At 45.2% G+C, this 24,583-nt stretch overlaps 1 protein-coding gene across 1 annotated transcript; it reads left to right on the forward strand.

Moving 5' to 3' along the window:
* The first annotated feature begins 281 nt into the window (after positions 1-281).
* LOC306760354 (A disintegrin and metalloproteinase with thrombospondin motifs 8) lies at positions 282-22,157 on the forward strand. Its single transcript, XM_079246167.1, has 9 exons — positions 282-1,155; positions 3,071-3,310; positions 10,559-10,691; positions 10,787-10,954; positions 11,539-11,831; positions 14,954-15,140; positions 17,281-17,444; positions 17,679-17,854; positions 20,191-22,157. Exons 1-9 carry the CDS (start codon positions 436-438, stop codon positions 20,933-20,935), a joined length of 2,826 nt encoding a protein of 941 aa, XP_079102293.1. The 5' UTR covers positions 282-435; the 3' UTR covers positions 20,936-22,157.
* The last annotated feature ends 2,426 nt before the right edge of the window (positions 22,158-24,583 follow it).

The following is a 24,583-nucleotide window of genomic DNA, read 5'->3' on the forward strand; positions in this document are numbered from 1 at the left end:
CCGGAGCCACCCGCGCGCACTCGGGGAACGAAATAAGAGGTGGCGGACCGCCAGCTGCGCTGCACGCGGGGTTAATAATAGGAGCTCGGTTGTCAAGCGGGGGGGCTGTCCTTATTGGATCACTTTTATCCGCGAGTTTCTCATGAAGTACGAGTGGGAGGAGAATTTCCAGGATATCAAAAATAACCCCCGTCATGTCCAGAGAGGAGCTGGAAGTATAAATACTCCTGATGCGGTGCTGGAGAGCAGAACCACGCGGCTCGGTTCGCTTTGGAGACCTCAGGCTGACACCAGGCAGCGGACACACTTTGATCCAGACTGACAGGAGGATATCTCCTGGCTTTCAGAGCACCTCCTTTTTTCTATAAAACTCTCCAGTTTCTCTATAATCTGCGGTGTTTGAGCAACTTCTGAGTCCACATTTCTTCCCAGAAGATGTGTTCCAGCGCGAGCTTTGTGGTTGTACTGCTGCTCTTGGTCCACGCGGCGCGCGCCACTCAGTTTGAATCGGAGGATGTTGTTCCAGTTCGGATGAGTGGAAGAATCACGGATCGCTTCTGGAAGAGGAGCGAGGAGCAGCCGAGCTTCACCCTCTCAGCGTTTGGGAAGAACCTGACTCTAAGCCTGGTTCCAGACACCAGCTTCATGGCGCCTTCTTTCTCCATCCAGCGCATCAGCGCGAGGCACGTGGGCGCGTCACGCAGCAGCTCAGGTGCCCACGGCGTCCTGCGCGCGGGGCCCCAGACGCCAGTGAACCAGACGGAGGAGAGTGAAGGACGGATGAGGGGCTGCTTCTACTCCGGGAACGTGGATCAGGACCAGAACTCGGTCGTGGCCGTCAGTTTGTGCTCCGGCATCTTTGGCTCCTTCATCACGGGGGGGAAGGAATATCTGATTGAGCCCAAAGCGCGCGCAGGCCCGGGACCGGCCTCTGCCGAGCAGCTGCATGTCATCAGGAGGAGGACATTCACCAGAAGCAGCAGCTTCCCCCTCCTGCTGGGTGGCGCGGCGGAGGAGAGCCGAGGGGAAAGTTTTACGCACGGCCACGGTGACGCACGGACACGCCGGAGACGTTTTGTTTCCGCGCCACGGTTCATAGAAACCCTGGCCGTGGCAGACACAAGCATGACCCACTTCTATGGAGATGAAATAAAGGTCAGCATGAGCTCATTCTCTCCTCACTCACATTTGGTCAGAAGCTTCATTTCACACTCCAGCATCTCGTCCTAGTTTCCAAACTGGCTGGAAATCCCACTTTTGTTTTCCTCTGCTGCTCCATCAGACGTGTTTTTGGCTGTGGGGGGAGTCTGGGAGGAAGTCGGTGGGCTTGCATGTTTTCCACAGGCTGAGAAAGAAGTCAGGCAATAAAAATGCTAGAAATGCTGAAACATTCCTCAGAGCTCCGTCACGACCTGACAGCGCAGCCTCAACACCGCCGCGGAAGATTTACGTGGAAAACAAGATTTATCCACTTTCAGTTCGGGCTTTAATTAATTCTCTTGTGTTCCACGCAGCAGGAAGGGGAAAAAAATCCAGTTTTAAAAGTGAGATGAAGTTAAAGGATGGTGTGTTTGCATCATGTGTGTACTGCTTATCGCGCAACTAAAGACTTTTCAGTCCAAACCAGAACAACCAGACATCGGCTCTGATGGTCTTTGCTCAGCGCGCCAGTCTGTCTGTATTCACACACCAGTAAGACCAGCAACCACTCACCAGTCTCACGTCGGCAAAATTAGACTGATACTGGATTAATTTTTCACTTTTCAGAGACATCTGAAAATATGGCTTCATGGGTGTGTGTGGAAAACCTTCACCGTGGAAATATCACCCCCCCCCCCCACACACACACACAAAATCCCAGCCAGTCAAAAAGTATGATGGTTCATGTTGGAGGTAAATCCACTGCGTTGCCGCAGCAGAGAAGCTCAGATGGTGAAATGTTCCAACAGAAAAGTCTGGAGTGATGGATCACGTCTGCTCCCTTCCTTCCTGCTAAGGAGGCAGACTGGACTCACACAGAGCAGAAAAACATAAATAAACAGAAAATAATCAAATAATATGAAGCAGCTGATGCTTTAAGTGTTGAGAGGAGTTTCCTGCTCTTCACTTCTTCGCTGCTGTTTGTAGACATTTTCCTGCTCAGAGCTGCAACTATCAGCTGTTTGGACAAAATGCATTTTATATTATTTACAGTGAAGGATAACGTGAAAAAAAATACTCTGCAGTAACAAACTGTAGCTTCTGATTCAGCCTCGATGAGCAGAACTAATAGAAACGGGGTGTTTGATGTAAGAATGGACGATATCGAGATTTTTCCTGTCGATACCACGAGTTTATATTTTTTCTTTGACATCGTTATTGATACTTTTTGCCACTAAACAGAAAATTGGGATTGTACAGTATGCATCAATGATAAATAAATAAATAAAAATAAAAAGCATCAGTATGTAAAAGAAATGCTTTAAAAACAATAAATATTATTCCGATAAATGAAATTAATCAAAAATAAGATATTATAAATCTTTTAAAATGACAAAATAATTAACTGAAGATAACAGAATATTCATACATATTAAATGTAAAACAACTAGATATAACATTTAAAACTAATATAATAATGTAATGAAACATAATGTGTGATAACTTATAAAAACTGTATTGTCCGGACATCCTGACATCTGATAGGCTGCCATGATCATGTGACACAGACAGAAAACTGTTTCCGGGCTTCACATGCAGTTTTACTGCCTAAAACTCCCAGAAGAGATAAAAGTCATTTTTTGTGTCTTTATACACAAAAAAGTATCAAGTTTGATATTTTTACTGGCTGACATTGACGTATCGACTCCAGGGTATCGATACGTCTAGTTTGATGCAGCATACAGAGTTAGATCTTAATACCAGAAATACACCGTTCTTCCAGTGACGTTAAAATGCAACAAGATGTTTTGTCCAACAGGGGGCGCTCTGTGAAACGTCTCCTTATAAAAACCAAAAGTTATAATCTGAAGGTTTGAAATAAAGGATTCAGAAATCAAGTTTTCTAAACGTCCCGTTTTTCTCCCGACAGCACTACGTTCTCACGCTCATGTCCATGACAGCCCAGCTGTACAGACACCCCAGCATCAAGAACTCGGTGAACATCGTGGTGGTGAAGATGTTGGTGGTGGAGAGCGAGGAAGTTGGCCCGGAGGTTTCCAGCAACGGAGGCGTGGCGCTGCGGAACTTCTGCTCCTGGCAGCAGCTGTTCAACCCGCCGAGCCACAGACACCCGGAGCACTACGACACCGCAATGCTGTTCACCAGAGAGGTGAGGCCACTTGCTGCTCCGGTCTCGAGTTGCAGAACAGCTGTTAGGTCTCTCTGATAAAACAAACCGTCATCTGCAAAAGGTTTTAAGTTACATTTTTACCCCAATTTATGCAGAAACATTCAGTCTTCATCTTGGAGAAGTTCAGCTAGTGTGAATATCTTCATCTAAACTCCTTTATTTGTCCTTAAAGCAGCTTGTTTGTTCATGGAATAACTAAAATCAGCCGACTGACTCAGGCATGTATGTGTCTGTTGTGTCTCAGTCAGAGAAAGAGATCAATAATAACATTTATATCAGGAAACCTCCTGGATGAAGGGAAGAAACGTTCCTCTGAGCTGGTTTAACTGGGTGCACCATGAAAGCCAAGATGGCTTGAAGGATCCTCATCTCCACCTTTTCACCTCCAGTTTACACACACACGTAAGCAGCCAATCACATGACAGCATGTCGTCATGTAGACGTGGCGAAGGTGACTTGCTGAAGTTCAAACTGAGCATCAGAATGAGGAGGAAATACTGGGATTTACTGGGAATGGTCTGCTGGAAACATCCTGAAAACATGGATCCATCCAGAAGCCTGAAACATGGAGCCTTTCAGGCTTCTGGTGGGACGGTGGTGGTCTCGGTACCAACGGGGTCTGGTTTAACCACCACAGCCTGCCTGAGGTCAGGAGCCTTTCAGGCTTCTGGTGGGACGGTGGTGGTCTCGGTACCAACGGGGTCTGGTTTAACCACCACAGCCTGCCTGAGGTCAGGAGCCTTTCAGGCTTCTGGTGGGACGGTGGTGGTCTCGGTACCAACGGGGTCTGGTTTAACCATCACAGCCTGCCTGAGGTCAGGAGCCTTTCAGGCTTCTGGTGGGACGGTGGTGGTCTCGGTACCAACGGGGTCTGGTTTAACCATCACAGCCTGCCTGAGGTCAGGAGCCTTTCAGGCTTCTGGTGGGACGGTGGTGGTCTCGGTACCAACGGGGTCTGGTTTAACCATCACAGCCTGCCTGAGGTCAGGAGCCTTTCAGGCTTCTGGTGGGACGGTGGTGGTCTCGGTACCAACGGGGTCTGGTTTAACCACCACAGCCTGCCTGAGGTCAGGAGCCTTTCAGGCTTCTGGTGGGACGGTGGTGGTCTCGGTACCAACGGGGTCTGGTTTAACCATCACAGCCTGCCTGAGGTCAGGAGCCTTTCAGGCTTCTGGTGGGACGGTGGTGGTCTCAGTACCAACGGGGTCTGGTTTAACCACCACAGCCTGCTTGAGGTCAGGAGCCTTTCAGGCTTCTGGAGGGACGGTGGTGGTCTCGGTACCAACGGGGTCTGGTTTAACCATCACAGCCTGCCTGAGGTCAGGAGCCTTTCAGGCTTCTGGTGGGACGGTGGTGGTCTCGGTACCAACGGGGTCTGGTTTAACCACCACAGCCTGCCTGAGGTCAGGAGCCTTTCAGGCTTCTGGTGGGACGGTGGTGGTCTCGGTACCAACGGGGTCTGGTTTAACCACCACAGCCTGCTTGAGGTCAGGAGCCTTTCAGGCTTCTGGAGGGACGGTGGTGGTCTCGGTACCAACGGGGTCTGGTTTAACCACCACAGCCTGCTTGAGGTCAGGAGCCTTTCAGGCTTCTGGTGGGACGGTGGTGGTCTCGGTACCAACGGGGTCTGGTTTAACCACCACAGCCTGCTTGAGGTCAGGAGCCTTTCAGGCTTCTGGTGGGACGGTGGTGGTCTCGGTACCAACGGGGTCTGGTTTAACCACCACAGCCTGCCTGAGGTCAGGAGCCTTTCAGGCTTCTGGTGGGACGGTGGTGGTCTCGGTACCAACGGGGTCTGGTTTAACCATCACAGCCTGCCTGAGGTCAGGAGCCTTTCAGGCTTCTGGTGGGACGGTGGTGGTCTCGGTACCAACGGGGTCTGGTTTAACCATCACAGCCTGCCTGAGGTCAGGAGCCTTTCAGGCTTCTGGTGGGACGGTGGTGGTCTCGGTACCAACGGGGTCTGGTTTAACCACCACAGCCTGCCTGAGGTCAGGAGCCTTTCAGGCTTCTGGTGGGACGGTGGTGGTCTCGGTACCAACGGGGTCTGGTTTAACCACCACAGCCTGCTTGAGGTCAGGAGCCTTTCAGGCTTCTGGTGGGACGGTGGTGGTCTCGGTACCAACGGGGTCTGGTTTAACCACCACAGCCTGCCTGAGGTCAGGAGCCTTTCAGGCTTCTGGTGGGACGGTGGTGGTCTCGGTACCAACGGGGTCTGGTTTAACCACCACAGCCTGCCTGAGGTCAGGAGCCTTTCAGGCTTCTGGTGGGACGGTGGTGGTCTCGGTACCAACGGGGTCTGGTTTAACCATCACAGCCTGCCTGAGGTCAGGAGCCTTTCAGGCTTCTGGTGGGACGGTGGTGGTCTCGGTACCAACGGGGTCTGGTTTAACCACCACAGCCTGCCTGAGTGTTGCTGCTGACCGCGTCGGAGGGGTAAACTCTGTGACGACCGCCACACGGAGACGGAAAAGCTTGAAACATAGGAACCACTCGGTTTAGGAGGGGACTGCTGTATTCGCAGTTCTGCAGGTTTTCAATGTTTTCTGCTCCAACATATCTGACTCTAATGAAAGTGCAGAACTTTAGATCCTGTTAGTTTCATTTCATTAGAGTCAGGTGTGTTGGAGCAGGGGCACACTGAAAACCTGCAGAACTGAGTTCTCCTGGTTCTGGATTTTCTGCTAAATGTGAACGAGTTTTCGGATCGCGACCAGAGAATGTTCTTTCAGGTGACGACTTCGTTCTCATGGGGAACTTATTTCTGCTGCTTCATCCTGTTTGTTGGTAAATCTGTGGCTGTTGGCTCGGCCGCGGTCTTCCAGGATCAGGATTCACTCATTGTGTCGTTTCATCTGCGATAGACTCGGCTCTGTTGGCTTTCAGGAGGACTGCATATCTGTCTGTGTTGAATGTATGTTTGCAGAGGCTGGGAATGCAAAAAGAGCTCATGTTGCACGCCCAGATGCATCGAGCCCCGTGTGCCACCTTCTAATCCCGCCTTTCCCTCAGTCAACAGAATGCTGATGCTAAACAAAGCCCTGATATTTCACAAATAAAACAAGACAAAAGCAACCAGCTCAGCATATTTAAGGTTTCAGATGTGACAGATGTGATGTGAGGCATGCAGACAGGAACTTTGATACCCATTAGCTTTGATTCAGCACCTAGTAACCAAACAAGGACGAGTCTCAGCGGGATTCAGTCCCAGTCCAGCTGTGGTATGCAGTGTGGATCCACACTGAACCACAGTGCAAATATCTCCAGGCGTGGTACAGTAAGAGCGCTTTGTTCAGCGGCTGGTCTCTGGCTTTGGTCCACGTCTTCCCACGATGAAACCAGGTAAAGGATCGGAAGGAAAGTCTTTCTGGCTCTTTGGGTTGATGAAGGATGAAGAAAACAGATTGTAGAAATGGAAAAGCTCAAATCCTTTCCAAGCAGGGGGAGTGTCAGCACAGAGCAAACAAACTGCTTTATGGATGCTTCGGCAGGAAATGGGTTCAGAAGTCCTGAGGGTTTGGGTTGTGATTGGCCCGCTGGGCTGTATTTGGCTGCCGTCTGGTATGTGCATGCTGACAAGGTGTTAGCTGACAGTACATTAGGTGAGTGACTTCTCTATTATTAAATTTTTATAGCTAAGTGCTCTGGTGTGCGGCTTGATTTGATGACAGGTTAGGAATTTATCTGCCTACTGCATGACTCCAGCATGTAAATTTGACCCAACGATGAAGAGGATACATGGGTTTTATGCTGCGTTGGACATGTGGAAGCGGCTTTCGACCATGAGATACCATCACTTACATAAACTGGGTTTTATTTTTCCATTTCTGCTGTGTTGTGCTTTAAACCTAAAGGACAGAGGCTCCTTGTGGACGAGCTAACTTTAGTCCTGCCACAAATCAGCCCCGCCACGATGAAGACATTTAAAAGGGTCAGAGCTTGAATGCTCAGCTGGTTTAGGGTTTAAAATGTGTGCCATGCAGCTTTCAGTCAGAAGGAAAGACTGTTGTTACCACAGACTATTGTAAAAACCAAAAGTACACTCATTTGCATGTAGTGGAAACAATTTTCTGCTGCATTTTTGTGGTCCTGTCCTGTGGACGGCACAAACTTTGGTCCACACTGGCATTCAAAAAGAAACATCTTTGAGTTCTAAGGTTTTATATATAAAGATGTACTTTAAAAAAGTTAAAGTAACTTTAAAATTGAATTTTTTTATGCACAAGTGCAACCAGAGGTCCTTTAAAAACACCAAAATGGTACAGAGGAAATACATCATGCACCTTGTTCAGCCAAGGTTCTAACCAAAGAGCCAGATCTCAGACCGTTCAGGCCTCAGTTAGGATGTTTCCTGTTAAAGTTTATGACTGTCCAGTTCAGTGCCTGAACCAGTATGGCTGTATTAGAAGGGTTGCAGGATTTAGGTTATTAAAGCTGCATCAGAACAAACTACCAGAAGTCATAATGCATTGCACATCTGGTAAAATCAAACTTCTCATTATAACTGTTTAGTATGGTGGTGGAGGACTGATGACTGATTAACTAAGCTAAAAAATGTTACATGTTAGCATTAACTAGCATGGCAAACATTATCCATCAAGATAACATGAACTAGCTTAACAAAGGTTACTGATCATGTTAGCATTAACTAGCATCACAAAAATTACCTGCAGCATTAGCATTAACTAGCTTAACAAACGTTACCGATCATGTTAGCATTAACTTACATTGCAAACATTTTCCATCAAGATAACATTAACTAGCATGACAAATGTTACTCATCATGTTAGCATTAACTAGCATCACAAAAATTACCTGCTGCAGTAGCATTGACTAGCATAGCAAACGTTACTGGTTGTGTTAGCATTAACGTACATCGCAAACATTTTCCATCAAGATAACATTAACTAGCATGACAAATATTACTCATCATGTTAGCATTAACTAGCATCACAAAAATTACCTGCTGCAGTAGCATTAACTAGCCCAACAAATGTTACATATTAGCATTAACTAGCACTAGTCTTTTTATTCACTTTTCCTTCGACAACTAATGTTTTCCTTCTAAACTCCATCTTGTTTTCCTTCCTGCATTGATTGTCTTCACTCTGAGTTCATTTATATCAACGTGTTCTGGTCAGATACGAGTCTCTGTCCAACAGCTGAAACTGTCTCATGCAGAAAGACAATGATCTTAAGCACAGCAGCCAGAGTCCACGTTACGTTAAAGAAATAATGTCACAGAATAATTATTTGTTGTTTATTGAGGTTATTTATCTTATCTTAATGTGTGGATGAGACGTTTCTGGTGTTATGTAACATGGCAGATGTACTTTCTTCTTGACATGGCTGCGTATTTGCTGACATGGGCGAGGATGTCTGTTCTGGAACAAGGTGGACAAACCCACGCTGAGCTCCCTCTAAACTGCAGCTCCAAGTCCAGATGTCTTTCCAATCACAGCTTTGTGGTTTGAGGTTGGGACGAGGTCACAGATGCAGCCGTCTCCATCCTACATAGCCAGACGTCTCCCGGTGTGTGGGAAGCTTTCTGATGCATCACAATGTACATTTCCTACAATCACACAACATGTTCATTATTTCATTGTTTAGTTAATTGGATGGAAGTTGTCCTGTTTCAGGAGAAATATTTGCCATGATGCAGCTTTAACTGCAAATGTGACTCAAGGTCTTATACTGGTGGTGTGTGTTGGCTGCTGTTATTGATTGATATGATTTTTATTTACAGATGAATTTCTGCTGTGGATAGTTGTTGGGTAGTGCAGCTGGGTAGTTAAACACCTTCTACACTGACTGAGAGGAGAGTTACTGCTGAAGGCTGAGAATAGCTTTTTCCATCGTCATGAGAACAGTAATGTTACATAAAAATAACATGAAATATGTGTAAAAATAAAAATAAAAAAAAACTAAATAGAAAGACATTTTGAAATTTTTTGCTGTTTCAATAAAATATTAGATATTGTGATACAGCATAATTAATTTTATTTGTTAATGTTCTGTTATTTTACCCTGAATTTATTTAAGTTCTTAACATATAGTGTTGGTTCTGGAGGTTAAAGAGGTGGACTAGTGTCTGGTGGACTGTCTTTAAGTCTGTGGACTGTGGCCCTATGAGCAAATTGCTCCACAGGCACTGGGATGTCAGGCATCCTGGTGATTAACTGGAGAATAGAGACTGGAATTGATATTTTAAATTAAATGTTTTATTGGTAATATAATATCACATGCTGACTAAATACAAAAATCTTTCCTAAAATTTGCTAAATAAAACAAATTAATTAAATTAATACACTTTTGAGGTTTATTTTTTTGTGTTTTTGCTGTTTAGTGTAATTAAAGTGTAATTGTTTGTATACATGCTAATTTCTTTCATGCTAATGTTTTTCTGATTAATTTTCCAGTATTCCCATCAGTTTCCTGCTGCAGGTTTAGTGGTGTCACAGTGAAAACATTCCCCTCTCAAACAGTTTTCCACTGCACTATGTTCCCATTCTGTTTGTATTGATGTCGGGAGTATAAGAAACACAGTATTTGGAAAAGAAGCAGTCCACCACCACTGCTGATATGATGGTACTGGTTACCTAAAACTACCATCACCATGGCAACAGTTTGAAAACTACAATGGATGTATCTGCTTCTTACTGATGGCTGAATTGCTGGTTTCCAGTGAGAATTTCGGTATTTCTACTGTTGCGTGTTGTAGCTCTGCCTTTAAGCTTCATGTAAATGTGAACTGGACCAGACTGGAAACCAGCACCTCAGACCATAACTCATGAGAAGAATATTTGCTGAGATAACAGACTTTCAGGACTGTGGTTCTCCTTGAGCTGAGAGATGATTCTAAGTACCTTTGCTTCAATGCAAACAAGCAAGAACAGGCAGCGGTGGCATAACAAAGACTTCCTTCATTGTTTGCAGTGTCTTAACAATCTTTTTCTAACCAGGAGCGTCACTCCTGCACGCAGTTTGAAAAAGAAACTTGTCTGCATTGCTTCATTTTCCAGACTGTAGCCAAGCTAATCTCGAGAAGTTACCACCCAGACTGTGTTTGTTCCCATGATGTGGAAACATTGAGAAATTCAGTCGCTACAGACCCAATAACTCAGCATCATGAGGGATTGATGTCATGAAGTCATCCTGTACTTTTCCTTTCTCACCTCTCAACATTGCAGCTTCAGCATGTTGTGTTGTGTTTACTTGTCACTGCAGGACATCTGCGGACAGAAGAGCTGCGACACTTTAGGAGTGGCCGATGTCGGGACGATGTGCGATCCAAAGAGAAGCTGCTCGGTTATCGAGGACAACGGTCTGCAAGCTGCCTTCACAGCTGCACACGAGCTGGGTTCGTGCAACAGAAACAGATTTCAGACATTCATATGCATGATTTTGCTCGCATTAAAATGTGGTTTCTGGTCGTTGCACCCTCCCTTCCTGCAGGCCATGTGCTAAGTATGCCTCATGATGACTCGAAGACATGCGAGAGGCTGTTTGGGGACCTGGGAGGACATTATCTCATGGCGCCGCTATACGTCAACCTCAACAGAACAGAGCCATGGTCTCCCTGCAGCGCTCTCTACATCACGGAGTTCTTTGACAACGGGCATGGTGAGGAAAAGTTTGGTTTTATAGTTTATTATCAGGGCCGTTGCAGAGATATATAAAATATGCAGAATGAAGCCTTTCCTGTTCAAACATGCTGCAAATTACAGGTTGTAGAGCAGTTTGTCATGCAGTGGATTTCCACATCCTCCTCTGTTTTTATTTTTTTACCTTTGCCTGGCCCCCGTAACTCCCTCCCCTTCCTCACGTTGTCGATCTCGCATTATTTGTAACCTTGTAAGACTGTATCAGTGAAGCTTCTTTTCCACTGAGTCATCGTATGGACCTCTTCCTGTTCGCCACCTCTGCAGCCAAAAGCAACAGCTGGAGATGAAAAAAATGTGCTTTTTATCTGCTGGAAAATGTCTCGAATGAAAAGTCATGTGGCTGAGAGCGTTTGTTCTGAAATGCCGCTGCCAGCTCCAGACAACAGAAGATAATAACGACCATTAGAGGAATGATTTAGATGTAGGTCATCTGCACAATGTCCAGGTTTCAAACCAGTTGCCTCAAAAAATGCATTCAGAATATTGATCTAATCTTCACAACAGTGCAGGAAAGTCTAAATCCAGTCTTAATGTGGACTACAGGAGACTGCCTTCTGGATGTCCCAGAGAGCACCATGCCCCTACCAGAGGAGCTGCCAGGCACCATCTACAGCCTGGACCAGCAGTGCCAGCAGATCTTTGGAGAGGAGTTCATCCACTGCCCCAACACATCCGACAGCGACATCTGCAGCCAGCTGTGGTGTCAGGAAGACGGCACGTCGCAGTGCTCCACCAAGAACGGCAGCATGGCCTGGGCTGATGGCACCCCCTGCAGCTCTAATGGGACCTGTCTCAGCGGCGTGTGCAGACCCACTTCGGAGGTGATGCAGCCACTGGTAAGACTGCATCTTTAATAGAAGGACTGGTTTCATTACATCACAACAAGACATGTTCCCTGAAGGCAGAGCAGGAGATCCTGGAAAAACAGTTAGAGAAAGCAACATGTTAAAAGTCCAAACTCCTTTCTTCAGACTCCATAACTCCCATTAACCCCCAGCTGCAGCCTGGAGGATGGGACGAGGCTGGATATTGGGCGTGATTGGATGTCAAAAGGGCGTGATTAGACGGGCAGTGGGTGTTAGGGGTTAGGGTTAGGGTTAGCAATGGCCATTTAGAAGGAATAAGAAACATGATCTAATCAATATGTAGAGGGGTTTGGACATCCAGTCCCGCCTCATTCTCCACTCTGCAGCCAAAACCCTCTCACCCCTCCTTCCCCTCCAATGCTTGTTAGTCATGGTGTGTTTGCTTCACACATTCACTAATTTGAGTCCAAAATCCATCACACTCTATCAGATTTCTGCACCAACTTTTCATGCCGACAGCCAGTAGCTCATGTCAACTAGTTCAATTACGCACAACTGCAAGTTGAGAAGAAAGTCAGGCAAAAAGTCGTTGAGTGTGTCTGCAGCGCTTCTTACTGAGCAAACTCATCCAGGTAAACACTCAGCTCTTCAAGGAGAACTTCAACACTCAGTTTAGCTATATTTGTTGGAAAGTTGGAGAACTTAGCCCAGTTCTTTGCAACAAACATTATGGTATTAATTCTTTGTATTATGACATGGGTGATATTATGGGGTGGGAAGGGAGTAAACAACAACAACAACAAAAAACCAGCCTGTAGCACTTCATGTAAGGACCTGCGTCCAACTGGACAGTCCACCAGCACCTTCCTACCATGTCCTCTACTGTTTGATTTCCTGCTTGTGTTGTTCTCACTCAGATGTAAAACCATTGCTAAATGACTGTAGAATAGAATAGAATAGAATAGAATAGAATAGAATAGAATAGAATAGAATAGAATAGAATTGCTACAGTATTACTAACAACTGTCTGGATGCCTGTTGGGATAACAACATAATGCTGGAAAACGATAAATAGTCTCCAAAATGTTATGATGCCATAATGTTATCATATATATCTAGTAGAAATGTGGCCACCATGTCTTCACTTTGCAGCCCTTTCTTTGGCTTCAGTTGACACCGTCCCACTCTGCTCTCCCTCCGTTCTCCTTCAGCTTTATTCTTGGATGTAGCCTTCTCCAAAACATTTTTCTTTCCCGACTCGATGTATCCAACGTTTCTGCCATAATGTTCCTGATGTTTTAGTGTGTAGCGTATTTTGATAAAGCTGGCTGAGCTCCGGCCCTCTTATTGTTGCCTTTACAGGCTCTCTGAGCCTCTGGTAGAGCAGGGTTCGTGCACGGAGAGGGGTTGAGGGACTAAATGGCATGAGATGCCATCCAAACGTTTAGAACATGTGATTAAAATAACTGGATGGCGTTTGTTCAGTCCTGTCCGTTCCACAGGTTACTGAACATTTATATTTTAGTGTTTGAGGGTTTATTTCATGTCTGCATTCGGGGTGTGAAGGTGTTTTAAACCATGCAGTAAAACATCTCCTTTCGTCATGACGTTCTAATCAAGTCCCAGCCTGTGACTTGTGTGTAGACTTCTGGAACGGTGCTGAAGTCCGCGGTTAGAAATCATGAGATGGATTTAAAATGTTGCCATTTTGTTTAGCAGAGAACCAAAAGAACTGGAAACTAGTCGGATGGGACTTCGTTGTGGGTCTTTTTAATGGGAATCAGCAGCCTGCAGTCAAACGTTGTTTAATTCAATCCAAGACTCAACGTTCTCAATAAAAAGCTAAAAAGAAAAAAAAAAGAGTAAAAAGCATGTAAGAGGATTTAACCTGCAAGACGACAACTGCTCCAACACCTGCGCAGATTGTCCCGTAACAACTTCACTCCAACGAAGACTGGGGACACAAATAAATTCAAACATTAAGTTTAAACCAGTCTGAAAAGTTCTGCACAGAGCAGCAGCTAACATGCTGCACCTCAACGCACGCCTGGAGGCATCATTAGAAGCTTTCTGTTAGATGCCTGCAGTTCGTCCTACATAAAGACATCTTCGCTCCATCTGTACGTGCACTGAACCGCGTAGAGCGTTCGCTTCATGCAGCGCTGACAAGCAACATCCTCATCATCGCTCATTTCTTCACGAAGTCGCAGAGACACTGAAGGAAGATGTTTGACAGAGACAGACACAACGCAGTGAGACGTAGATGTGCATCGAACCGCCTGAAATCCACACATGCAGGTTAAAGCTCCATCATATGTGAAGAGGATCCAGAAACACGCCGTCTTCTCTGGACCAAAGCTCATTTAAAATGTTCTGAGTGGAAACCTGGATGAAGATGTGGAATAGTTAGTGGACAGCATGGACGGCGTGTCCTGCAGACTAAAGAGGAGAGGGAGCATCCAGCTTGTTATCAGCCTGCATCTCTGATGGGATGGGGTTGCATTAGTGCCGATGGCGTGGGCAGCTTCCACATCTGGGAAGCTCCATCAGTGCTGAAGAGTACATGATCCATCACTAGTCTGCTTTAGAAGAGCTTCTCTCTTGTTTTTGTGTTTTCAAGCTGCTTATAATCAACATGCCACAGTCTTCAGCGTCAGCCTGCAGCGACCCACCTCTCCCGTCTTCAGAGCAGTCTGCAGCTTCCAGCTGATTTCTACAGCAGCTGCTTCATGGTTCCTCGTTCTGTTTCTATTTATGCTGCACTTGTACATCTCAGCGTCTCATTTTAAACTTGCTTGCCTTCCCTTCGTGTTTGATACACACATCTGTTTATGAGTCCAGACGTGCTGGCAGCTGAGACGTTTGCCGGTCCAAACTCGTAAAACGTCTGGAGAGGACATCCTCACTAACAAACGCACACACAGAGCTGCAGCATGGCAGGCTGGGCTGGCGGTGAGTGACACATGTGGCAGGAATGTGGGCAGAGACAGACAGCGGACGCGTGCCGAACTTCAACACAAATTTAGCACGGCGAGTGGCCTCGAACCCACGAGCCCAGACTGTGGTTTGGGCTGCACAGCCGAGGTTGCTGTTGGCTCCGTGCTCTGACGAACTACCCTGACTGCTTCTTGTTTGTCTGTGTTTTACCACAGAAGGCTGTGGACGGAGGCTGGAGCCCCTGGGGACCATGGCAACAGTGCTCCAGGACGTGTGGAGGTGGGGTGGAGTTCTCCTACAGGGAGTGCACCGACCCGGTTCCTCAGAATGGAGGGAGGTACTGTGAAGGGCAGAGGGTTCAGTACCAGTCCTGCAACATCCAGCCGTGTGACAACAGCGAAGGTGAGACTTGCGTGAGGACTGTAAAACTCTGCACACTGTCCAATCACAGCACAGACTCCACGTTGGCCCAGTTATGCTAAAAAGATGGTGAGTCGCGAAATCTTACCCCCAAATAATCCTACATGTTCATCTACTTCTGGGTTGGATTGTTTTCCTCATATAAAAGCTGCAGACTCAGCCTGCAGTACTGGCATCAGACAAGCCTCTCAGCCAAGCAGACGTGTAAAATACTGTGTATGCAGTCACGATATTCTGCTCCTCAGGCCGACACGGTGAATAATCCACAGAAAATCCTGATTTTTTTCAGTAAAAAAAACACAAACATGTCAACATAATAATCATTTGTATATAAGATTTATGACCCTGTAGATCTGTAAGAATTATTGTGGTCCAACAAGTATCCGTCAGAGTTCAGAGGAGACGTAACAGACGGCATCCAACAGGGTTCTGTGTTTGGGCTGGGCTATTAATAGGATTTTAATCTCAGTACGATCTGGGTTTTCAACGATGATAAAAATAAAAGGGTGTGATTATTTTCCTCTCTGCAGTTTCCTCTCCTGCTGTCTTCAGCTGCTAATCGAGCGTCTCTGGCGTTGCAGCGCTGTGCTGTAAACTCCTCCCACAGCCGCTTTGCTGTCATTCAGACACTGTTGCCAACTTGGAGACTTTCTCGCTAAATCTGGAGACTTTTTTTGTTAAAAGCAACAAATCTAGCAGCTTTTACTGGAGTTATTAGAGACTTTTCTGGTGTTTTGGCGACTGACTTGAAGGCACATATTGTTCTGCAGTTACTGTAAGGAAGGAGCAGCGGGAGCCTCTCCCGTCCTAAAGCACTCCCAGGCGGCCAGTCTCAGTCGGCTCCGGCTGCAGGTCCATGTAGAATAACTGCAGTAGGTTGTGGAAGTTCACCTAAACATAGTTTATACCATTGTCAGTGACAACTGGCTGCATTATTTTCCTATACATAGTTCGGCAGTTAAACACTGTAATATCCCCCCGTTACGGGGCGTTGCCATAGCAACTCGTTAACCAGCTGGTTCAGATCAGCCGTCTTTTAACAGGTGAATGAGAGAAACGCGCTGCAGCCTGACAGCGGTTGTTTGGCATAAAACGTACATCCAGGCCAACGTAAAATAGTTCCTAGATAAGCTGTAAAAGCGGATTAAACAACTCGGAACCGTCCATTAGACGGTTATAATGTACGACACGGAGTCTAGAACCCCACGACGCGCAGCGTTGTTTATAAATACTGGATAATTGATTATAATTTGTGTCATAATCGAGCAGCCCTAGTTCTGAGCTACGTTTTGGTGATGCAGTAGCGCTCAGAAACTGCATGGATCACATATCATACACAGTCCTAAAGAGTAAACTGGATCTAGTAGAATTAACAAGGCTGAATCTGCACACGCTGCACTGTCCTGCATGCACTTGAATGCATCTCCTGAAGGCTGATGAGGTGCTGAGAAGTAACTTGGTTACCTTGGTAATGAAGCAAAACCTTTCATGTCGCATTCAGAATCATCCTAGTTTATCTGAAGGCAACACTTTAAATTACGCAGCCGACTGAAAAACTTCAACTTTGACCTTTTATTACCTGGAAAAACCTCCTGATGGACTTTGTCACATCAGTAAAAGAACTATCAAGCAATAAACCTGGTAAATTAATTTAGATTGAGTTTATTTCATCTTTAGATGTGTTAAAGTCAGTTTCTGCAGAAACTCGGCATATTTTTAAGATTAACGCCACATTCCTGGTCCTTGTAGGCGCACACCTCCTCTGATTGAGACTCTGGCTTGGGCAGAGTAGAACTCAAGTCCTGCACAAGTCTGCTAACGAAGCTTTGATTGGAATCAGATGTGTTGCAGCTGGAAAACCTTTAAAACCTGCAGGACCAGCCCTTGAGGATATATTCTGCAAATTGCTTGTTTTGTTAGAATAGATAACAGGCTTATAAAGATTTTATGGTTTCATTTCCATTAAACAACATAATAATTGAGGCTGTTTGCACTGCATGGTCTCAGCCTGGTCTCATTTGTGCAGCAAATACAAACTATTACTCTGCATTGTTCTAAAAGAAACTTAATAAGGTCTCATCATGGAATATTTTTTATTTCCTGTCCTGCATTTCCCTTTCAGGTAAAAGTTTTAGAGAGGAAGAGTGTGAAAAGTACAACAGCCCCAACTACAATGGCATCGTGAAAGAATGGATTCCAAAGTATGCCGGCGTGTCTCCCAGAGACAGATGCAAGCTGTTCTGCAGGGCCCGAGGCAGCAGTGAATTTAAGGTGTTTCAGTCCAAGGTACGGCGTGTTCACTCAGCTCATTCTTCATAGTTTTAGCATGCACACGATCGCCGTCCAAACTGAATTTTGTGCCATAAGCATGAATATGTTTTCCGTAGAGGGAATGGGAGTGAGAGGAAAACCAGATGTGGCTTCATTTAACGGAACAAACCTGATTTAAAAAGCTGCTCCAGCAGGAACTCTGATGGTTTTCAGGGTTATTCGGCTGACAGTGATTGTTGCTATGTGCAGGTGATTGACGGGACGACCTGCGGTCCTGACACCACATCAGTGTGTGTTCAAGGCCAGTGTGTGAAAGCAGGCTGCGACCAGGTGATTGGATCCAACATGAAGGTGGATAAGTGTGGTGTGTGTGGAGGAGATGGACTCAGCTGCAGGAAGATCACAGGCTCCTACAGCAGAGCAACGTAAGACAACTCAAACATCTTGTTAAAGCTGGGGTTGGTAATGTTGGGGAGCTAGCTAGACGTGAAAGCGGCACCCTGTCTTGGCTCCTCCCCCTCTGGTTTATCGTCTTGTGTGATCCAAGGCTTCTTTATTTGCGGCTTTTCCCACCGACAATTTTCTCTTTCTCGGCTGTTTAGCGGGAGAAGGCAAATAAACCGAGGAATCCTTTCTGCAGTTTCTCAGCCATGTTTGCCTTCCGAGTTTCTTCTTCACTACTTTGTATTTTCATCCTAACACGCTGTTTATATGTAGGGTGTGGCTATCAGGTATGCGCTGCAGGAGGGGGAGGAGGGGAACCGGGAGAAGAAGCTTATGAAATATAAGAAATGAACAACTCCATTTGTGTCTGAACGTTTGGATTGGAGTTTTTACAGATTTATAGTAAACTGAGGGGTCTAACTATATTTCTTATTGTTCATGATTACAGAATGTATAGACTACTATCAGGAAGAGGAACTACTTCACCCAGAGTGACATGTCTCTCAGCAACATTACCTACCGCAGCTTTAAATTACATTTTAACCTCATTAAGACTGATACACAACATTACCAGGACGTTTAGAATGACAGAAACACGGTTCTTTCTAAACAAAAGAAGCCAAATGTCGTCACCACTGCAAAGCACCACTGTTTGAAAATATGTCACGTTAGATGCAGCTAAATAAAACAAACCATTTTGCTGAAATAAACATCTGTTTTTTTTTTTTTAACAGTAACCAGATATTTAAGAGGAGCTGAAAGATGTTTAAGTGGTTAGCATGAACACTAGCTAGCTAGCTTAACTGTTTCTTACTGAAGTAAACATGTTTTGTGTTGGTCAGACTTCGTTGACCCTGAAGATAGAAATGATTTAACGTTTCTGTTTCTGTCCTTATGTAACACAAAACTAAATAATTTTATTCTTGTTGCTGGTGTTGAGAATGAATCTGCTTTCCTGGCAGAGATGCTAGGCTAGACTCTTGTCCGTCTGGGAGCAGCAGAAGAAAGCTGCTCTTGTTCCGTAACCGTTGTGTCAAAGTGAATTAGATCAGCAGTTTAGCCTCTGTTTATACATCAGTTCCATTTTTTTACTTCATAGTTTGATTAAATTCCATTCAGCTTTATTTTTACAGCACCAGTTCACAAAAAAGTCATCTCAAAGCACTTTCACAGACACACACCCAGTTATTATGGTCTCATTTATAATCCAGTTAAAACAGATCCATCATATGATCCACATCAGTCCGCTTTAATAGAGCTGTGTTCATATCAACCAGACCAAGTTATAGAAAACCTCCATCAGGACCAGAACCAGGAAGGAAAACCTCCATCAGGACCAGAACCAGGAAGGAAAACCTCCATCAGGACCAGAACCAGGAAGGAAAACCTCCATCAGAACCAGAACCAGGAAGGAAAACCTCCATCAGGACCAGAACCAGGAAGGAAAACCTCCATCAGAACCAGAACCAGCACTAAAAACCTCCATCAGAACCAGAACCAGGAGGAAAAAAACTCCATCAGAACTAGAACCAGGAAGAAGGTCCATCATCCTGGACTGGTTGCGGGTGCGGAGGATAGGAAAGAGAGATGAGATGAACAAGCAGCGTAACTTTGTGAATGACTGCAACAATGTCAATGTGTGCCATGGGACGTCTCCCAGTGCATCATGGGACATCTCCCAGCAGCCTCGGCTTGTAGCAGCAGGAGTAAAGAGATGGATCAGGGTCACCAGACCGGACTAAAAGGTTCATCTGGAAGTTTGAAGATGATATGAAGGTGAAGAGGAGGTCTAGTTCCTAAAGCCACGCTGGGATCTGGTTCTGCTTCCTGAAACCAGACTGGGATCTGGTTCCACAGAGAAGTTCTGATAAGTGGAGGTTCTGCTTTAGAACCAGTAGGAACCAGCAGTAAACCTGGAGACTTTTCATAACATTTCTGGGACAGATCAATATTCAGGAATTCCAGTCATCCATTCTGGAAGGAACTTCATGGAGCATCACTCTGGGACCAGATGAGCCTCATTCTGGGAATATTACCTCGGTGGAAGAAGGATTTCATTGGTTTTCTGTCTCAGTTTGCAGAATAAAACACATTTCTAAACACTTTATTTTAATTGTATTGAAACTTTAAGCTGAAAAGATCCAACGTGTAGCTTTTGATTAAACATTGATGAAAAGTTTGAGGAAATCTTTTTTTTTTTGACTCCCTGGTCTGACTGCTGTCCTACAAACCCTGCTGAAAAAAGCCTGAAACATCCCTTTAAGCTGTTAGTTAAGTGTGAGAAGAACCTTCTAACTCTTCTTCTTCTTCTCTTTAGCTACGGATACAGCGACATCGTCACCATTCCCGTCGGTGCCACCAACATCGACATCAAGCAGCGCAGCCACAGAGGAATGAAACACGACGGGAACTACCTGGCAGTGAAGCGAGAAAGCGGCGCCTACATCCTGAATGGGAACTTCTCCGTCTCCACCGTGGAGCAGGACATCCCCGTTCTGGGAGCGGTGCTGAAGTACAGCGGCTCCTCCACCACCTTGGAGAGGATCCAGAGTTTCAGGCAGCTGAAGGAGGCCATCACCGTCCAGCTGCTGGCCACTGCAGGCGATGCCAACCCTCCAAAGGTGAAATACACCTTTTTCATCCCCAAAGATGTGACATTCAGCAGATCCAAAGAGAAGAAGGGCTCGTACCCGTCGCTGCATATGATAAGTCCGTTTGGTGGGCCTGACTGGGTTCTGGGAGAGTGGTCCGAGTGCTCTAAGAGCTGCGGCTCCGGATGGTCCAGGAGAAGCGTGGAATGCAGGGACATGGACGGCTTCCTGTACAGCCAGTGCGACCAGGACCTGAAGCCCACAGACATCCGGCCTTGTGGGGATCTGCCGTGTCCCATATGGCAGATGGGGCCGTGGTCTGCGTGCTCAGGAGCCTGCGGCCGGGGGGAGCGCCGTCGCAGCGTCTTCTGCATAGACTACACTGGGAAGACTGTGGAGCCGGAGAAGTGTGATCCGAACAAAACGCCAGAACCAGTTTCTGGAGAATGTAACACCCAGGACTGCTTATGAAGAACACTGAAACTTACTTTTATGTTTTATTTTGAGGGCACATGATGCCCCTAAATGCACCTGATTGCACCATGATGCACCTGAATGCACCGTGATGCACCGTGGTGCACCGTGGTGCACCGTGATGCACCGTGGTGCACCGTGGTGCACCGTGATGCACCGTGGTGCACCGTGGTGCACCGTGGTGCACCTGAATGCACCGTGGTGCACCGTGATGGACCTGAATGCACCGTGATGCACCGTGATGCACCAGGAAGTACCTGAATGCACCGTGATGCACCATGATGCACCGTGATGCACCTGAATGCACCATGATGCACCGTGATGCACCTGAATGGGTGGGGGTGTAACATGTGACCTGTTGTGTCCCAATCTGGTTGCATCGTGCGCATTAAGGGTTGTCACCGCCATATTTTGTCATCTTTTATTGACATTTGTCGAGATTAGAGATCAGAAAGCGTTTAAATCTACCTCAGGATGTAAATGTGATGCTATGTACAGATGTTAGCTGAAGAGGCGGCGAGTAAAGTTTTCTAGTTTTTTTTTTTTTTTTTTTTTTTAAAAAAGAAGCTAACATCGTCCAGAGTTAGCGGCTAGCTTGAAGTGGGATAAAAACCTGCTGTCAAAAACCAGCACAGTGTACACATACCTCCAGTTTCCTAAACTCAGAACCCAGAAAGCTTCCATGGAGCCGCTTACCTGTTGCTGCGCTGTGGAGAAATGACTGAAGACAAACGTGCTTGTGTGTGATTGCTTCCTTTTTCTACTGGCGTACAAATGTGACGTGTGTTAAATGCTTTTTGTGTTTTAAAGCTGTTTTCAGGCACGATATGTTTTTTAGCTTTTACACATAGCCGTAGCTTTACACAGAGACAGGCGGAGTCATGTCAGGATGTGCTCTCAGGTGAGTCCCACCTGTCGGCTCTGAAGCCAGACTCTCTGGTTCCAGTTAGAAGACCAGGATGGTGACACCTGATGCTGGACTGCAGCTCACAAGCCAGTAGATAAAATCCCAGAAGCTACGTCCAGTTTTCTCACAACAGATTCCTTCATTCATAAAGGTTTAATTAGAGTTTACAGGTGGTGTAAAATGTTAGTAACCTGCTTTTCCTGATGACAAACATCTTCTAACCGTAGTTTTTACCCTGGAAGTCATCGTATAGAGTAAGTGTTAAACATATTATCAGTGTTGTACAAAAGTAACACAATGTTTTGTCATTTCCAGCCTTTGTTTGTTTGTAAATGAAAAATATTTGTTTTCAGTCTCATGTCTGTATATTTGATCTTTTTTTAAATTTTTTTTTTATTCCTTCTGTTAATTTACAGTATATTGTAAGATGTAAGAGATGGCTCATTAGTCTGATATCCCTTCAATGAAGGACCATGCTGTTTTCTTATTGCAGCTTTTTAAGCTATTTATTTTTTAAAAGTTTTTTATAAACATGGCAGATGTTGCTGTCTTTGAGTTTTCATTTTAATTCTTTTGTCTATAAAATGGTCAAATAAACACATTTATGACAAAACATGATTCTGTTTTCCAACAGTTTGTCTTCCATGATATCTGGAAGAAATCCCTGTATGTCATGTACAACCACAACAACACACATAAGAATTATTTCCACGCTTTTTAGGAACCACAACACCAGCATGACTCACAGTTTGCAGAACTTCCTTCCAGATTAAACTCCAACTGTCCTCCTCCATCACGTCTGAACAGTTTATAAACTGAGAAATTACATTATTTACATTATTCTGAGTAAAAGTAAATGAGTTCAAGTTCACCTCACTAAGATGAACTGATGCCCCTGAACACAGCAGGAAGATGGTGTTGACATGGGATGAACTGATGCCCCTGAACGCAGCAGGAAGGTGGTGTTGACATGGGATGAACTGATGCCCCTGAACGCAGCAGGAAGGTGGTGTTGACATGGGATGAACTGATGTCCCTGAATGCAGCAGGAAGTTGGTGTTGACATGGGATGAACTGATGTCCCTGAATGCAGCAGGAAGTTGGTGTTGACATGGGATGAACTGATGCCCCTGAACACAGCAGGAAGATGGTGTGGAACTAGGATGAACTTTGATCACCCTCTCCTGTCTCTGTTTCAGATCTCCTTGCCCCGCCAAGTATTGTCTGTGGGTGTTTCACAATTCAGGGTCTGCACACTTCCAAGTGCGCAGACTACGTAGGCAACGAAGTGTTCTACATCGTCTGCACAGACCAAAGTGTGCTTACTGCCAGTAAAATGAGACGGCCTCTCTAGTGTACGAGAATTACCCATAGTGCTCCAGTCCTCCGTTGCCTAGCAACTACATATACCAATATTATCTCAGTACTGATCCCATTCTTCCACAAAAAGACACAAAAATATTTTTAAAATGACAGAAAATGGTGCCAGTAATTTAACTTTGATTTATTTTCATTTTCCTTTGTGTGTAAATGACCAACATGAGGCGGTTTAGACGAGCTCTCCTCAGGCTGACAGCTCATCCTGTCAAGCTGACGTTAACTTCAGTGGAAAAATAATCCTTGTTAGACACATATACAGTCGTCCTAATATGTATTCATGCCTTCCCATTAAAGAAGGAGAAAATACCTGCCTGGGAAATAAGCTGAAATTGACAATAGTAATAATAAATAAAAGTGTTATGAAAACCATGACATTGTAATTCTGGTTCAAAAGAAAGATATTTTAAAAACCAAACCAAGATGATAAAATAACATATGTTACATCACATTCAAACTAAATATATATCTATATCTATCTATCTATATATATATATATAGGTATTTTGTCCCACTGTTAATCAGAAAAATGCTCTAATTTGCCCAGGATTGATTTGTTTTTTGTGTTTTTTTTTTCTTTAACGCAATTAAATGGCCAAAGAGTGTCTTATATCACTGGATTATGATTTAGCACATATTTAATTATTGTTCATTATTTCAGTCTCCAGTTATCTGAGTGACTGTAATAAATTCAGCCCTTTCTTTAATGAAAGGAGACGAAGACATCTGAAGACGACTGGAATGAAATTCATTTGTGGTTATTGGACACAAATATGTATGTATATATACATAAAAATAAATAAATAAACAGTCTGGCTGGTGTGGTACTTACACCAGCTCTCTGCTGCTCATTATTTTCTATCAGGAACGCAATGGATTCTGGGATAGGAGAGGGTGCAAAGGATATATCTCTTGTGTCCTTCGTTTTAAGCTAATCTGGAGCCAAACGAAGGGCGGATTTGAAGGGTGGACTCGAAGGAGCCTCTGATTTGAGACAGCACTTGGCGCGCCATGATGACGCATTCAAGCCATAGTTTTGGATTGCTGCTGTCACTGGTTAAAAAAAACTTGTTTTGTTCCTGACTTGATCTGTTTTGTGCATTTGGTTCCCAGCTCTGTCACGCCCTTGACAGATGTCCCTGAACGCAGCAAGAAGGTGGTGTTCAGTCCGAGGTCAGACTGTGCAGTCATCACAGAAACGGTCAAATCCCCAAAGACTACATCTCAGACTCTCCAGGCCTCAGCAGGTTAAATGTTAAAAGTTCACGACAGTCCAGCTAGAAGGAGACTGATCCAGTATGGTTGTTTGGAAGGGTGGCAGGAGACTCCTTTTACATGAAAATATAATTCTCTGCATTGGT

The sequence above is a fragment of the Telmatherina bonti genome, assembly GCF_933228915.1.
Source record: "Telmatherina bonti genome assembly, chromosome: 9".
Taxonomy (NCBI): domain Eukaryota; kingdom Metazoa; phylum Chordata; class Actinopteri; order Atheriniformes; family Telmatherinidae; genus Telmatherina; species Telmatherina bonti.